The 15,294-nt window shown below is 39.4% G+C and overlaps 3 protein-coding genes across 3 annotated transcripts; 1 reads left to right on the forward strand and 2 right to left on the reverse strand.

The window, feature by feature from the left end:
* Positions 1–1,106: 1,106 nt before the first annotated feature.
* Positions 1,107–3,605, forward strand: LOC121753023 (plastidal glycolate/glycerate translocator 1, chloroplastic-like). The gene is made up of 8 exons (XM_042148156.1): positions 1,107–1,492; positions 1,594–1,909; positions 2,019–2,280; positions 2,350–2,465; positions 2,612–2,721; positions 2,822–2,999; positions 3,082–3,211; positions 3,318–3,605. The coding sequence occupies exons 1-8, from the start codon at positions 1,142–1,144 to the stop codon at positions 3,466–3,468; spliced, it is 1,614 nt and encodes a 537-aa protein (XP_042004090.1). The 5' UTR covers positions 1,107–1,141; the 3' UTR covers positions 3,469–3,605.
* A 126-nt stretch (positions 3,606–3,731) lies between these two features.
* On the reverse strand, positions 3,732–6,492 carry LOC121753024 (phosphoribulokinase, chloroplastic-like). Its single transcript, XM_042148157.1, has 5 exons — positions 5,809–6,492; positions 4,865–4,949; positions 4,629–4,713; positions 4,296–4,540; positions 3,732–4,186 (listed from the first exon to the last, which is right to left on the reverse strand). The coding sequence occupies exons 1-5, from the start codon at positions 6,336–6,338 to the stop codon at positions 3,935–3,937; spliced, it is 1,197 nt and encodes a 398-aa protein (XP_042004091.1). The 5' UTR covers positions 6,339–6,492; the 3' UTR covers positions 3,732–3,934.
* Positions 6,493–7,240: 748 nt separating this feature from the next.
* Positions 7,241–11,770, reverse strand: LOC121752496 (secretory carrier-associated membrane protein 4-like). Its single transcript, XM_042147601.1, has 12 exons — positions 11,646–11,770; positions 10,540–10,644; positions 10,388–10,450; positions 9,907–9,940; positions 9,699–9,821; positions 9,175–9,237; positions 8,993–9,086; positions 8,849–8,894; positions 8,694–8,761; positions 8,498–8,546; positions 7,906–7,971; positions 7,241–7,656 (listed from the first exon to the last, which is right to left on the reverse strand). Exons 1-12 carry the CDS (start codon positions 11,706–11,708, stop codon positions 7,624–7,626), a joined length of 807 nt encoding a protein of 268 aa, XP_042003535.1. The 5' UTR covers positions 11,709–11,770; the 3' UTR covers positions 7,241–7,623.
* Positions 11,771–15,294: the final 3,524 nt, after the last annotated feature.

Consider the following 15,294-nt stretch of genomic DNA (forward strand, 5'->3'; position numbering starts at 1 on the left):
CGAATGGGAGCGCGCCACGTGTGCGTCCGCTGGCACGGACGTGCTCGATACATCGAGCAGCGCCGTGCCAGCGGCGCGGCTGCAGCGGCGGCGGTCCTGCGCCTTGCCAACGGCGCGGACGGCGGTGGCGTCTTTCGCCACCGCTGCGGATGCTCTTACCTCGTCTAAAAACCAGAACAATCATAAATGAGTTCTAAAAACACCATCTCTTATGTACTCTTTATTTGTATTTTGACATGTATATTTGTTGCGTCCATTTAGTTATTCTATAATAAAAAGTGAAATGAAATATTTAATGGGAATAATATTAGAGGAAACATCTTTTTAGGTCCACAAATTTTGTCATAGTATCATTTTAGGTTCGTAAACTTTAAAAATATCATTTGAGATATTTTGAACTTTTTTCAGATGAAAATGCCCTTAAGGCCTTCAAAGGGCAATTTGCACAATTCTTTCGCCATTCATCTTGCGTCAAATACCTAGAGTCCAACAATTTTTTTTACTACTATTTAATTCAATTACCATCCAAATTGAATTTAAATATAATTAAAATTTACCGTAAAAATAGTACTATGTGCTAATTTTTCAATTATTAGATGACCAATTATATAGAGATAGTGAATTGGAACTTGATACTTTATTTTAATTTTTCAATCTAAACTGCATTTTAAGAACATACTGTAGTTGATTTGTGAATTATATTTAGTTTATTTGTCTTGAAGTAGATAGTTATTAATTTGGATGGTCACTCAGAGTATTATTTATATAAATTTCAGAATGTAGATCAATTACCATCCAAATTGAATTTAATTAAAAAAATTTGCCGTTAAAAATTGTTGGACTATAGGCTTCTGGGGCAAGATGAGTGTGAAAGAATTGTCCATATTGCCATTTGAAGACGCATTTTCGTCCAGAAAAAGTTCAAAATACCTCAAATGATATTAACTTATAATTGACGGACTTAAAATGATATTTTCAAAGTTCACAAACCTAAAATGATACTTTGGCAAAGTTCGTGTACCTAAAAAAATTTTCCCTCATAATATTATAGCTGTTGGCGGTCCCACCTAAGCAACGAACAAAACTGTTAATTTAAAAAGATAAAAATTCCCGGGAATAAACTGTCCACACAAATTGAAGAATGTCACCTCTTCTCTTCCTCTTCCACTCCCACGCCACTCTCCACACTTCACCTTCCACCGTGCCTGCAACTTCCTCCATTTCCGCATTCTCCACTCCCTCTCTTCTCCTCCCCAATCGCCACCGTTCTCTTTTCACACCATGCCAAAAATTCACAAAAGTCTCATCAAAGTCACTAGTAGCTTCCAGTTGCAGGAACGCCACTTTCTCGGAAAAATTGCGATCAAACCTAATTACTAAATCGAATTTCCCTCTAGCCGATCCAAACAAATCGCATCCCAAGAGAACTTCTGTGGTGAAATCTACAGGATCGGAAGGCGGATTGACCTCGGCGACGACTCTCCAAAGCACGGTAACTGCGTCGATCGATCATGCCCTATTTTGATTTTTGACCTATATTTTGCTCTGATTAATGAATTGGATGCGATTTACGATACGTTTTCTCTGTTTCAGGCTCTGAATCTGCTGCATTTGGCGGGTTCATTAGGAATCATTGTGGCCGTTGACAAGCTACTGAAGCAGGCGTTTGTTGCCGCCGCCATCAAATTCCCGAGTGCTTTGTTCGGAATGTTTTGCATATTCACAATTCTGATAGCTCTCGATTCCACCGTCCCTGCTGCGGCCATTGGCTTGGTCAACTTCTTCCAGCCGGCGCTGCTCTTTATCCAGCGGTGGCTCCCGTTGTTCTATGTGCCGTCTTTGGTGGTCCTTCCCCTTGCCGTCAAAGATATTCCGGCTGCTTCTGGCCTTAAAATCATCTACATTATTGGTATATATAGGAATGTAACTTCCATTTCCATCCAAGATTGTAGATTGACATGTCTTGTTTGGTGTTAGTGGGTGTAATGTGTGTTTTTCTTACCCTAAATTTGGTTCAGCCGGAGGCTGGTTGGCATCGCTTTCGGTAGCAGGTTTCACGGCTATAGCAGTGAGGAAGTTGGTGAACACTGAAATGATACCAGCTGAGCCTATGGCTAAGCCTTCCCCCTTTTCGTCGCTTGAGCTTTTGGCTTGGAGTGGTGTATTTCTAGTATCTTTTGTGTCTGCATATCTTTATCCAACTATACTTGGAACGAATGCCAGGACGTGCTTGCCGTTCCTTTTGGCTTCCACAGTATTAGGCTACATTTTTGGTTCTGGGTAAGAAAGAGAACTAACACATTCTTGATTTTGCTCAAATTGTATCTTTCAATGTCATGTTTGCTTCAGGTTGCCAACAGGTGTGAAGAAGGTTTTCCATCCGATTATCTGCTGTTCCTTAGCTGCAGATCTTGCTGCATATGCTTATGGATACGTATCAAAATCTGGACTCGATCCTGTTCTAGGTATAAATCTAAATGATGATGAAATGTTATGCTGGAATTCCTATGATCCATTGACCATTGATGGTTATTTTGTTTGCTTATTGCTGTTTAATACTACTCTATTAGTATATCGTGTATATGAGGGGCAAAAAAAATGAATATTGCAGGATACTATCTGACAAAGGTCTCATCGAATCCGGGTGCTGGTGACATTTTGATGGGATTTCTTGGATCTGTTATTCTCTCATTTGCCTTCTCCATGTTCCAACAAAGGAAGGTAAATGCATGTTTTCCAATGTCTAGCCATTTATACGGAAGGAATTAGCAGCTTTAGCATTCAATATCATAAACTGTAATTCAATCTGATCACACTGCAGCTGGTGAAGAGGCATGCTGCAGAGATATTGAGCTCTGTGATCCTCTCCACACTGTTTTCATTGTATTCAACGGCTTTCATTGGGCGTCTAATTGGTTTGGAACCATCATTGACACTATCAGTTCTACCCAGATGCATAACTGTGGCACTTGCTCTCAGCATTGTATCCTTCTTTGAAGGTTAGAAACTCAATTAATTGTACATTTTTACATCCCAATGTGATTTAGAATTCTGACAACTGCTTCCTTTTTTTCGTTTCAGGTGCCAATACATCTCTTACAGCAGCTGTTGTTGTAGTAACTGGACTAGTTGGGGCAAATTTTGCACAGACAGTACTCGACAAACTTGGATTCCGTGATCCTATTGCTCGTGGAATAGCAACTGCATCAAGGTATTCCAAAACCTTCATAGTAGTAGGCAACATACATGCAACTATAATGAGAAGTTAGTACTCTCTCTCCACCTCATCCTCTAACGTTTGGGTTTATGCTTTTCAGTGCACACGGACTGGGAACGGCTGCATTATCAGCTAAGGAACCCGAGGCTCTTCCATTTTGCGCAATTGCATATGCCCTAACCGGCATTTTTGGATCTGTGATCTGCTCCGTCCCAGCTGTCAGACAGAGCTTGCTGGCAATAATCGGCTGAAACTCTCTTGTAACTTGTCGAGTTTGGTCAAAATCGACCTTTTGATTTGGTGCTGTCTTGCTGAATTTTTAGCAGGATGAACAAAATCTTTCATTCATTAGCCATTCAACCCTGTCATCAAAGTGTTTTCTTGTTTAGTTTTTTCTATCTTCACTTTCCATGATTTAGATATGTATGTAGATAGACATTCATCATTTTCAATAATCTTATTTTATGATTGATATGTAAAGAGCATGGCATTCTCAAATTATGTATGAAATGTGTTTATAATTATAAGATTCCTCCATTTGATATATGTGCAAGTCGTTTCTCTATGTTACAAATCTCCACAGAGTTTCAACTCATAAAATAAATACAAAATAGACAACAACACCTCATTCGACGAGGAACAATACCAATTCCCCCCAACACCAACGCGCTAACAGTGGGAAAATTCTAAGCATAGATAGATAGAGCACTCAACTCATCATGCCTTGGCAGCTTCGAGGGTAGCAGCCGTCCTGCTCGCCACAATCTGCTCGTAGAGGTCTCTGATCTTCAACCCAACGATGGTCTGGAACAGCCCTGTTCCATTGTTGCTCCCAGGGAAATCTGAATGCTTCAGCATCTGCTGAGTCACTTCTCCGTAGAACTTAGTCGAAAGGTTGCTCAAATGGCTCTCCACATAGATCAGCTCATCTAGTCTGTCAAACTGCCCATCCATTTCCAGTACAGAAACCTGCAAGGTTTAACAGAAATATAAGTTTTTTTATTAAAAAATGGTAAGGGGTGCTGAAGCCCCCTATCACTCCTGTATAAAATGGTAGAAGATGAAACATGATTCTTACCTCTTGGCCGTAGTAAGTGTCGGGGCCGTAGGAGAATTTGATGCCGGGGTAGGAGCAAGTGAGCTTCCTTCCACATGGTATCCAAGAAATGGTGGAGCCTTCATCAAAGAGGTAGACAGGGTTGAAGAACTTGACACCTTCCTTCATGATCAGTCTCACTCTCAAAACCTTGCCCTCGTTGTCATCCGGGATCAGCTGAGTTGGCAACACTTCGATCACAGCGTCCGCGTATTGCTTCTGTGGATCTGCATTGTTGAAAACAAGTTCATCACCGGTTCACTAAGTGTTGTGTTGTGAGTTTTTGAAGATGCAGAGGAAGGAGAGTGTAGTTACCGATGTAAGCATCAAAGTCGGGTTTTCGGGCTTCAATACTGGCCTTGATGCTCTCAAGACTGTGCCCTCTTTCAGCCATGTCCCTCTGCATTGTTCAAAATGTTTGATGATCAGATGTTTCCTACTCTTTTCAGTTTTCAATAACTACCACATTTAGTGATTTTACTTGTAAGCATATTATTTGTCGATTCCAATTAAAAATTATGAACTCTTGCTTATTTGAACAGGGAATTTACCTGAATTTTCCATGCGAATTTGACTTCGTTGCTGATGTCCAGATAAATACTGAAGTCCAAGAGGTCTCTAACACGTTCATCGTACCTTCACATTTAACATAAAACTAAATTTAGAAATAATTCATCTTTAAACTTAAAACTTCACTCTTTCTCAGACAGTAAATCTCACCATTAAATATCTCATTTCACTCATACTTGTATACGGAGTACCTATTTTTGGTAAATGAACCTCATATCCCACTAATTCACTTGACTCGCATTTTACTACTCATAAAACTAGTTTTTATTTGTCCGAGATGGACTTCAGATTAAATGAATTTCACATTCCACTAATTCGTCCACCTCACATTTTATTATAAAACTAACATTTCATACGTCCGAGATGGATTTATATTAAATATCTCACTTTTACTTGTCACGAATTTTAAGAAATGTAAAAGACAGTCAATAAAAAAGTTAGTGGATTATTGATATTACGTTTATATATTAATATAATAAAATATAACTGAAATATAAAGTTTAATTACTAAAATAATAATACTACTTAAAATTGAATCACATATTTAACGATAAACATCTTAAAATAGCAATATAAGATATTTAACGAGAGACTAAAAGAGTATAAGTACGAATTACTCCTACTATATTTCACTGTCCATTCATTTTCCTTTCATATTTATTTATTAGTAAAACTTATGCAGAGGCAAATAATGAGATTTAATTAGGGAGGTATTCACGGAATCCTTAATGATAAGGACTGCATGGCCCTTAAGTTGACGCATGGGTCACAATCAGACAAAAATCTGAATCCCTCAACCATAGAATTATGGATAATATATCAATCACACTTTGATCATCTACACAAAACATCCAAATATTAATTCAGTTTTCACCAAATCCTTCTCCTCAAGAATCAACCATGCAAACACAATAAGAAATCTTACATTGGGTGTAGACCTTCGATAACAAGGATCTTGGGAGGCTTGATGAGCTCCGGCGGGTCCAACAGACCACTGACGTGGTTGTAAATAGGCTTATCAACGGCGGTTCCATCTTTCAAAGCCTTCACCTGCTCGTACATGAGATCAAAGTCATTAGCTTTCGGGTCCAGTGCGGTCACTCCCTTCTCCTTCCTTCCGGTTCTGTCCAGTGAGTGGTAGTCGTCCAAGCATATCACCGTCGTCGTGTCGCTTATCAGCGTGTTCGAGTCCGGGTTCCCGCCCCTGGGAGGCTCAGCCGCGCCTCCGAACACGGAGGTCAGCCGCCGCATGAAGGTGGACTTGCCGCAGCCGGAGTCGGCGGCAAGGCCGATCACCACCGTCTTGTCCTCGGCGGAGCATGATATCTGTTTGTAGCTTCTGGTCAGGTTGGCTTTCTTGGTTGTGGTGAAGAAGAGTATGTGCTTTTGGGAGAAGGGTTTTGATGGTGTGGAGAAGTTGAGGGATTGGACTGTGTACACTGTGGAGACTGCCATTGCTGCTTCTCCTCACTTTTTCTCTCTCCCTCTATTGGTTTACTATGTGTGTGTATTAAAAATATGGATTTTTCTTTTTCTTTTGTGAGGATAGAAAAAAATGAGAGATGTAGGAAGAAGATGGTGTGTGGTTAGAGTATAACTGATGAAAGTGTTTTAGGATAGGAGGCTGTTTTTGGTGTGATATGTCACTGTTTAGAGGGGTTTCTGTGACTACCCCTTGGTTTCGAGGTGATTTTGAGGTGGGAGTGGGACAATTGTCGTTTCTCTTAGGGTGTTTTTGTCAATTCAACCTTACTGAACATTTTCTTTCAAAATGTATAAATGAAATTATGTTTTTTTTTTAATATTTGTGATAAATGTAGGAATGGAGAAGGGTGGTGGTGATATCTTGAAGTTCGGATATTTGGGTGCCACGTGGCAATGAGATGATTGGCTGCTAAGAGATTAGGGGTGTGAGGATATGGAGAGGAGAGTATGTTTGGACATTTTATGTTGAACTTTCAACACTGCTTTTATAGAATAAAAATGGATTATTAGAAATTTAAAGATGTTTCTCATCTAACAAATTATCAAAAAATTGAGTTATTTCAATCAAGAGTCACGTGTTGAAGTGTTTTGTTATAGATGTCCAAATTGATTCCGTGAAAATGATCTACTAATATAGAACTCATTCCAAATATTGATATGTTCACAAGTGATTGAAAGAGTATAGGAAGATGTCATGGGAGAAAGGAATGCTCAACTGAAATCTACCAACAAAATTCTACTCCGTAATAAAGAATATAGAATGATGGCATTGGACATTGGTAGAAACTCTAAAACGAAGTAGGACCTCGGAACAAGACCTTTTTACTTCATGTCAAAAAAGAACAAAAAAAAAATTCGATTGAGAACAAATATTGAGGCAGTTAAAAAGGAATAAATTTATAGACATGACACATTTCAATAGTGAATAATGCAACTAATGATACAATCATACAACTTCACGATAGATAACTCCAAAGCCATGCTGGACATGAAATCAACTTAAAACAGTTGTCTTACTCCATACTAAAAGAAATAAGATCTTAAGATATAGTAGTAGTACTTTGTAGTATCCACTTACAAATGAACATAAAAAATTGAAGTGATGCAGGTCTGATGAGTAGATAACACAGATGTTTCCACATATTATAGAAGTGGCCGAATCAACGAGGAAGTCCATCGATGGGAAATAAATCTATATACTTGCGGGCACAACCAAAAAGGGCTACCACTCTCAGTCTCAAATGCCTCCTATGTATCATTTGTTTCCCCTGAAATATGTATATACTTTCTGCAAGGGCGAGTAGAGAGAGATCAACAAGTAGTACAATCCTGCTTTAAGCTATCAATCTTATCTTATATCATCAATCAAACCAAAAGCACCCAAAATATATGTTCCCCTCCCTATTAACAGCTGGCTTTGTGGTAGAAAAATAATCACACTAGAATGTAAGATTCGCATGAAACATCTATATTTGCTGCTGAACCTATTTTTATATATGCTGGAGTTCTCAAAGTAAGATGTATCCATGAGTCTAACCTGGAGTACCCATAAGCTCAGCAGTGATTCCAAGCAAAAGAATGCAAATCCAATCAGGTAAAAGATCTGCAACAGAATGGATGATTAAATCATTTGGACTGTGTAACGTGAAAAGATACACAATGGCCATTAAGTGAAATAAGAAAGCAGAGAAGCTAGGAACAAAACAATAAAAGAGAGGCAGACCCATAAATACAGTTACATAAGATTCTTTTCAACAGGTCACGAGAAAATTTATTGCGGATACGACATTGAATTGATTTTTTTCATCATACATCTCAACCTTCCTCATCTTCAACCAATAAGAAACTAGTTTGGGAAAGCACAAAGTATAAGAAAATTTGATTCCTAAAGCAAATGCATGCAAAGTGGAGGGTAATAAGTACAAGACTTTTTCCTTCACTTGCTTATGCAACATATCCAAAGAAATCCTACCATACTAATGTCAGAGACAATCATAAACAGGAATTAAGTCTGTCCAAAATTAACTAAGTTGTCAAAGTAGCACATGTACACTAAGGTTCAATATAACACCTATGGGAATTCAGAAAACAGTAAGATGTCACAGGTTAAGTAACAAAGGAAAACTCACCCCAACAATGACATGGTCAGAGAAGACATCAACAGCTGCAAGTATGCCACTGAGAGAGAATAAAAACAAATAATATGTGTCATAATACAAGGCTGTGTGATATCATTATCCACACTGAAGCATAACAAGTTTGCAAACATGCTATACTAAACTCTGCTTCAGAGAAAAGATTTTAATGAAAAATGAAATTGCTCACGTTAATGATTGTCCATGAAAGACGATTGGAGGTGCAATTGCAGCCAAAATGCAAAACCCAATGTGAAGCTGCAATGCAATGAATTCAGAGATTATCAATATGGACAATCTACCATCATATATACATAATATCAAGGCTGAAACATCCAAACGTACCATATAGAACATGAAAAACCACCCAAACTTCAGTGCACTATCAGTCCTGAGGATAAGAACCAGAAGCATAACAAGAAAAATTAATCCCAACATGTTATAAGTCTGCAGAGAATGAGAGATAGATAAAAAGCAGATCTCAAGTACCTCATTGCACGATATAAAGGCCTGTACCACAGCACATATGAGAAGGGGCATCCCATTAGGGCATAGATTATGGCAAGGAAAAAGATTTTGACTCCTACAGACAGTAAATGGCATTTTTTTAATTGGACCATAAACTTCAAATTGGCAACCACCAAAATTATAGCACGCAATCAGACACTTACCACCACCCTTTATCCAGCAAATGGTGACTGCAATGACATTGAATACAAGGCAAAGTACAATACCTGTAACAAAATTGTACAAAGATAAGGTAATTGCTCCAGAAAAAAAATCAGAGTCTTAATCAAACAATATAGGTGACGGAATACCATTGAGCTGATTAATCTAATTTTAGTAAACATGAAACTAAATGTGAGCAAGCTACACAAGCCAAAGGCATACTGATTCCCGTAGCTCAAGTTTGTTACAGAAAAGCACTTGGTCGATTTGAAACAACATTATAATTCAATTATTTCAAAAAATTAAACCAAACTATTCAGTATTGCATCTTTGGGAAAGATAGTTCCATCAGGACAAACTTCAAATGCTCAAACATCAAAATCACAAGTCACTAAGTCAGAATCTAGTTAAAAAGCAACAGATTGTGCAGTTTTACCAAACTATGGGCAAGGTTATAAGTTGCACCAATACCACACTTTAATAGAATGTGTCATTTGATGGCAATTGACAAGAAGAGCATACCCACCTAACCAACTTGCAAAAGCCAGATACTGTAACTTCTGAGCATGAACTGGTATCTCATTGGCTATATCATGATGAATAATGGGAAAAAATGGAGGCCAGTTTCTATCATCCACAGGAATGTTGGCTGAATGAAAGTGTTGTTAAATGAAACAGAAACAAAAGAACAAAAAAAAATAACAAGCTTGTTAGCCTTGGTCTCATAAAATTACCACTTGAAACAGCATCTTCTCTCCGTTTAATTTCCTGCAGGACAGAAGACAATACGTATTTTTAGCTTGCCACAAAAATATGACAGCACAAAAAACACCAAGAATAAAGAGCTCAAGCCAATGATTTTCGCAGATTATAAGTCATCTAGTACAAGAAATAAAGACTATGAACAAAATTATAATCTTTATAATTCATAATTATGTACATGGCTACATCAGTTAAATGAGTACTCATCATGAATTGTCAGTTTAGTTCATTTCTCTTTTTGCAAAAGACGGATCAAGAGTGGGATAGTCAGAATTTAATATTGCATAAGATCAGATGTAATGCAGATAGAATACAACCACATGTTAAAATCCTAAAAGCCAGACTGTGCACGCTAAAATGAACACCTTATTTTGGAATGAAAAGATCAGATGGATTTTGAACATTTGGAATCATCCTGCTGTAATATAACCTTAAGTCCTTAACTAAACTCACCCTCTCTCTTTTATTTAAATCTGCTTCCCATGTGGAAAGTTCTTTCTCCTTTTTCTTTGGATCCTGAAATTTTATGCAGCGGAGTTATGATTAAAAAAAATTAAAATGACAGTGAGGACATGGGTACAAGTAGGCTTCTAAAAAAAGATTACATTTGTAGTCTCTAATGGTATATCTACAGTGGCATCATGTTTCTGACCAAAACCGAGTGTACTCGCAACCACTTTGGGAATGCGAGGCTTTGACTTGCCACCATTCTGGAGAACAAATAAACAGCATATTAGTTGGTACTTGGTAGAACAACATGGATAACTGGAGCAGTTTCTCATAAGTATCAATAAAATTCAAATCAACCACGAGAGGCATATAATTTCATGGTATGCTTAGTTTAAGTGAGACATTATTAAGCTTATGTATATATAGGAATTAAATAAATGGAAAATATGTCATACCAGTGAACTACAACATCATTCTTCCCATTTCACATCATAAGAATATCATAAATGCAGTCAACAGAAACCTGCTTTTTGCCATGATGGTCTAGTCTTTTCCTCTGTATCTTAGGAAAAAAGGTTTAAAAATTTTACTAGTGATAAGTGATTAAGTATTGAGATATGGTAGGGGGCGAAGATGTTTCCAGCCATTTTAAACATACTTAATTTTAGAAAATTCAGAGGGGCGAACAAGATGCAAAGAGTTGTATTAAGAATTCAGATGCATTAGTAGGCGAGGGTGTTTCCAGACATACAAGTGAACGGAAGCTTCAAATGCAGTGCCACATCACATGCTACCTTACACTAACATTTTACTACTACTACTATAGTAAAAATACAAGAATGCACAGACACAAACACATTCACTAACTTTTAGCCGTTCCAATTACTGTACTACATAGTACTACTATTAAGCAAAATAATAAGGATAAATTTGTTACACGTCTTTGGCTATAATAATAAGGATAAATCCCTAATTGATTTGCAATTGGTTATATAGATATAATAATAAAAAAACAGCATTCATATTTCCCAAGCCAAGGAGAGATCTAACACCCAAAATAGCACCCATACACTCAATTCGTTTCAAAATTGAAACCCAGCCCCAAATTTAACCGAACGAACATAGCCGTAGGTCTCGGATCTGAAGCGAATCACAACTTCCCACAAACACCAGAAACAGCAACATTGACGAAATTAACCACGAAAATCACGAATGTAATGTTATATTTAGGCAGATCTGAATAATTTGAAAATGCGGTTACCGAAAATGGATTGACTTCAGGTTCTTCCTCGTCAAAGGGATTGGGATCGTTTCCTCGATTCATCGCCGCCAACTATTCGGTAACAGAGTAGTAAAATGCGGGTAAAGCTATGTGATGGAGTACGTACTAAACAAGCCCAACAGCAGTAAAGCCCATCAGCCTAAAGCCCAAGAAAGAGTATCAGTTCGGCATGACTAAAGAGTATCAGTCCGGCATGACTAAAGAGTTCAGTTCGGCACAATCGAAGAGTTCGGCCCCAGCCTACAGCTCGGTAAAAGCCAACCAATCAAACTCTGCTCTCAGGTCGGCATCAAGCTCTACTCTCAGATCGGCAAAAGCTGCTCGGCCATAATTCAGCAGTTCGGTCTCAGTATTCGACCGAACTAGGAGATAGTGGACTCATGCAGGATTTCCACCTCCACCACCCACGATCTATTTAGTGGTGTCAAGTAGTCATTAACTCATGCAGGATAGTGGACCCATGCAAGATCGCCACGATCTCCACGACATCCACTACCTAGTAAATGGCTGCATGCCACGATCTAGGTTCAATGTATAAATAGAACCTAGATCAGATAGATAGGGTAAGTTAAAAAATAGACTCTCTCGCTTTCTAGAGACCAAATACAAAATAGCAAGTCTGTATTGTAAGCTGTAAGAAAACAGATCAAGCAATACAACTCTGCCCTCATTTCTTCCCGTGGACGTAGATTTACCTCAGTAAATCGAACCACGTAAAATCTCTGTGTCGTGATCTGCATCTTCCTGCATTCATCACCATCAAAAATTCGTCGATTCATCACTGGCGCCGTCTGTGGGAAACAGAGAACCAAATTTGTGATAAAGCGAATTTTTGACCCTTTTTCCACCCCAAAAAAATGCATACCAGATCACATACCACCCGTAATACCGTTCGTGATCACCGTGAGGAAACTAGTCCAGCTCGCAGGTCTGAAAAACGGCCTCGGGAGACATCTACCTCCGGTTCTCACGAAGGAGGAACAAGCCAACGATTGTGAGTCAAAGCTTCTACAGAAGATACAAGACCACAATTCAGCTTAAACAAGCAGTTCGTCTGAAACGAGCTGCAATAAGCCAACGATTGTGAAGTCCAAGCTTCTAAAGAGGATACAAGACCACAATTCGGCTTAAAAATCAAGCACTTCGTCTGAAACGAACTGCAACAAAAGTCCGATTCACGCGATAAAACTTGCCTGAATTAGGACAAGGGAAAGTCCGATCCACGCAATAAAACTCGCCGAATTAGGACAAGGGAAAGTCCGATCCCCAAATTAGGACAACGGAAAGTCCGATCCGAGCGATAAAACTCGCCAAATTAGGACACAAGCTTAGTCCGGTCAAAGATGTTTATTTCATCAGACCAAAGACGAGTCCGGTCAAAGATGTTTATTTCATCAGACCAAAGACGAGTCCGGTCAAAGAAGAGTTCACTTCATAAGACCAAGGACAAACATCGACTTACACCGTACCTTTATCCAGAATGCCGAAGTAATTCACTTCGCTTTCCGGGGGGGTAGTGATGGAGTACGTACTAAACAAGCCCAACAGCAGTAAAGCCCATCAGCCTAAAGCCCAAGAAAGAGTATCAGTTCGGCATGACTAAAGAGTATCAGTCCGGCATGACTAAAGAGTTCAGTTCGGCACAATCGAAGAGTTCGGCCCCAGCCTACAGCTCGGTAAAAGCCAACCAATCAAACTCTGCTCTCAGGTCGGCATCAAGCTCTACTCTCAGATCGGCAAAAGCTGCTCGGCCATAATTCAGCAGTTCGGTCTCAGTATTCGACCGAACTAGGAGATAGTGGACTCATGCAGGATTTCCACCTCCACCACCCACGATCTATTTAGTGGTGTCAAGTAGTCATTAACTCATGCAGGATAGTGGACCCATGCAAGATCGCCACGATCTCCACGACATCCACTACCTAGTAAATGGCTGCATGCCACGATCTAGGTTCAATGTATAAATAGAACCTAGATCAGATAGATAGGGTAAGTTAAAAAATAGACTCTCTCGCTTTCTAGAGACCAAATACAAAATAGCAAGTCTGTATTGTAAGCTGTAAGAAAACAGATCAAGCAATACAACTCTGCCCTCATTTCTTCCCGTGGACGTAGATTTACCTCAGTAAATCGAACCACGTAAAATCTCTGTGTCGTGATCTGCATCTTCCTGCATTCATCACCATCAAAAATTCGTCGATTCATCACTGGCGCCGTCTGTGGGAAACAGAGAACCAAATTTGTGATAAAGCGAATTTTTGACCCTTTTTCCACCCCAAAAAAATGCATACCAGATCACATACCACCCGTAATACCGTTCGTGATCACCGTGAGGAAACTAGTCCAGCTCGCAGGTCTGAAAAACGGCCTCGGGAGACATCTACCTCCGGTTCTCACGAAGGAGGAACAAGCCAACGATTGTGAGTCAAAGCTTCTACAGAAGATACAAGACCACAATTCAGCTTAAACAAGCAGTTCGTCTGAAACGAGCTGCAATAAGCCAACGATTGTGAAGTCCAAGCTTCTAAAGAGGATACAAGACCACAATTCGGCTTAAAAATCAAGCACTTCGTCTGAAACGAACTGCAACAAAAGTCCGATTCACGCGATAAAACTTGCCTGAATTAGGACAAGGGAAAGTCCGATCCACGCAATAAAACTCGCCGAATTAGGACAAGGGAAAGTCCGATCCCCAAATTAGGACAACGGAAAGTCCGATCCGAGCGATAAAACTCGCCAAATTAGGACACAAGCTTAGTCCGGTCAAAGATGTTTATTTCATCAGACCAAAGACGAGTCCGGTCAAAGATGTTTATTTCATCAGACCAAAGACGAGTCCGGTCAAAGAAGAGTTCACTTCATAAGACCAAGGACAAACATCGACTTACACCGTACCTTTATCCAGAATGCCGAAGTAATTCACTTCGCTTTCCGGGGGGGTAGTGATGGAGTACGTACTAAACAAGCCCAACAGCAGTAAAGCCCATCAGCCTAAAGCCCAAGAAAGAGTATCAGTTCGGCATGACTAAAGAGTATCAGTCCGGCATGACTAAAGAGTTCAGTTCGGCACAATCGAAGAGTTCGGCCCCAGCCTACAGCTCGGTAAAAGCCAACCAATCAAACTCTGCTCTCAGGTCGGCATCAAGCTCTACTCTCAGATCGGCAAAAGCTGCTCGGCCATAATTCAGCAGTTCGGTCTCAGTATTCGACCGAACTAGGAGATAGTGGACTCATGCAGGATTTCCACCTCCACCACCCACGATCTATTTAGTGGTGTCAAGTAGTCATTAACTCATGCAGGATAGTGGACCCATGCAAGATCGCCACGATCTCCACGACATCCACTACCTAGTAAATGGCTGCATGCCACGATCTAGGTTCAATGTATAAATAGAACCTAGATCAGATAGATAGGGTAAGTTAAAAAATAGACTCTCTCGCTTTCTAGAGACCAAATACAAAATAGCAAGTCTGTATTGTAAGCTGTAAGAAAACAGATCAAGCAATACAACTCTGCCCTCATTTCTTCCCGTGGACGTAGATTTACCTCAGTAAATCGAACCACGTAAAATCTCTGTGTCGTGATCTGCATCTTCCTGCATTCATCACCATCAAAAATTCGTCGATT

This window comes from Salvia splendens, chromosome 10 (assembly GCF_004379255.2).
Source record: "Salvia splendens isolate huo1 chromosome 10, SspV2, whole genome shotgun sequence".
NCBI lineage: Eukaryota > Viridiplantae > Streptophyta > Magnoliopsida > Lamiales > Lamiaceae > Salvia > Salvia splendens.

Bases quoted from the DNA above. Each gene is read 5' to 3' on its own strand.
- LOC121753024 (XM_042148157.1), bottom strand. From the start codon at position 6,338: ATGGCAGTCTCCACAGTGTACACAGTCCAATCCCTCAACTTCTCCACA. The intron at 4,950-5,808 runs GTAAGATTTCTT...TTAAATGTGAAG, and splicing joins ATCGAAGGTCTACACCCAAT to GTACGATGAACGTGTTAGAG. The intron at 4,714-4,864 runs GTAAATTCCCTG...TGAACAATGCAG, and splicing joins AATTCGCATGGAAAATTCAG to AGGGACATGGCTGAAAGAGG.
- LOC121752496 (XM_042147601.1), bottom strand. From the start codon at position 11,708: ATGAATCGAGGAAACGATCCCAATCCCTTTGACGAGGAAGAACCTGAA. The intron at 8,895-8,992 runs GTACTTGAGATC...TCTTATCCTCAG, and splicing joins CCTTTATATCGTGCAATGAG to GACTGATAGTGCACTGAAGT. The intron at 8,762-8,848 runs GTACGTTTGGAT...ATTGCATTGCAG, and splicing joins GGTTTTTCATGTTCTATATG to CTTCACATTGGGTTTTGCAT.
- LOC121753023 (XM_042148156.1), top strand. From the start codon at position 1,142: ATGTCACCTCTTCTCTTCCTCTTCCACTCCCACGCCACTCTCCACACT. The intron at 2,722-2,821 runs GTAAATGCATGT...ATCACACTGCAG, and splicing joins CCATGTTCCAACAAAGGAAG to CTGGTGAAGAGGCATGCTGC. The intron at 3,000-3,081 runs GTTAGAAACTCA...TTTTCGTTTCAG, and splicing joins CATTGTATCCTTCTTTGAAG to GTGCCAATACATCTCTTACA.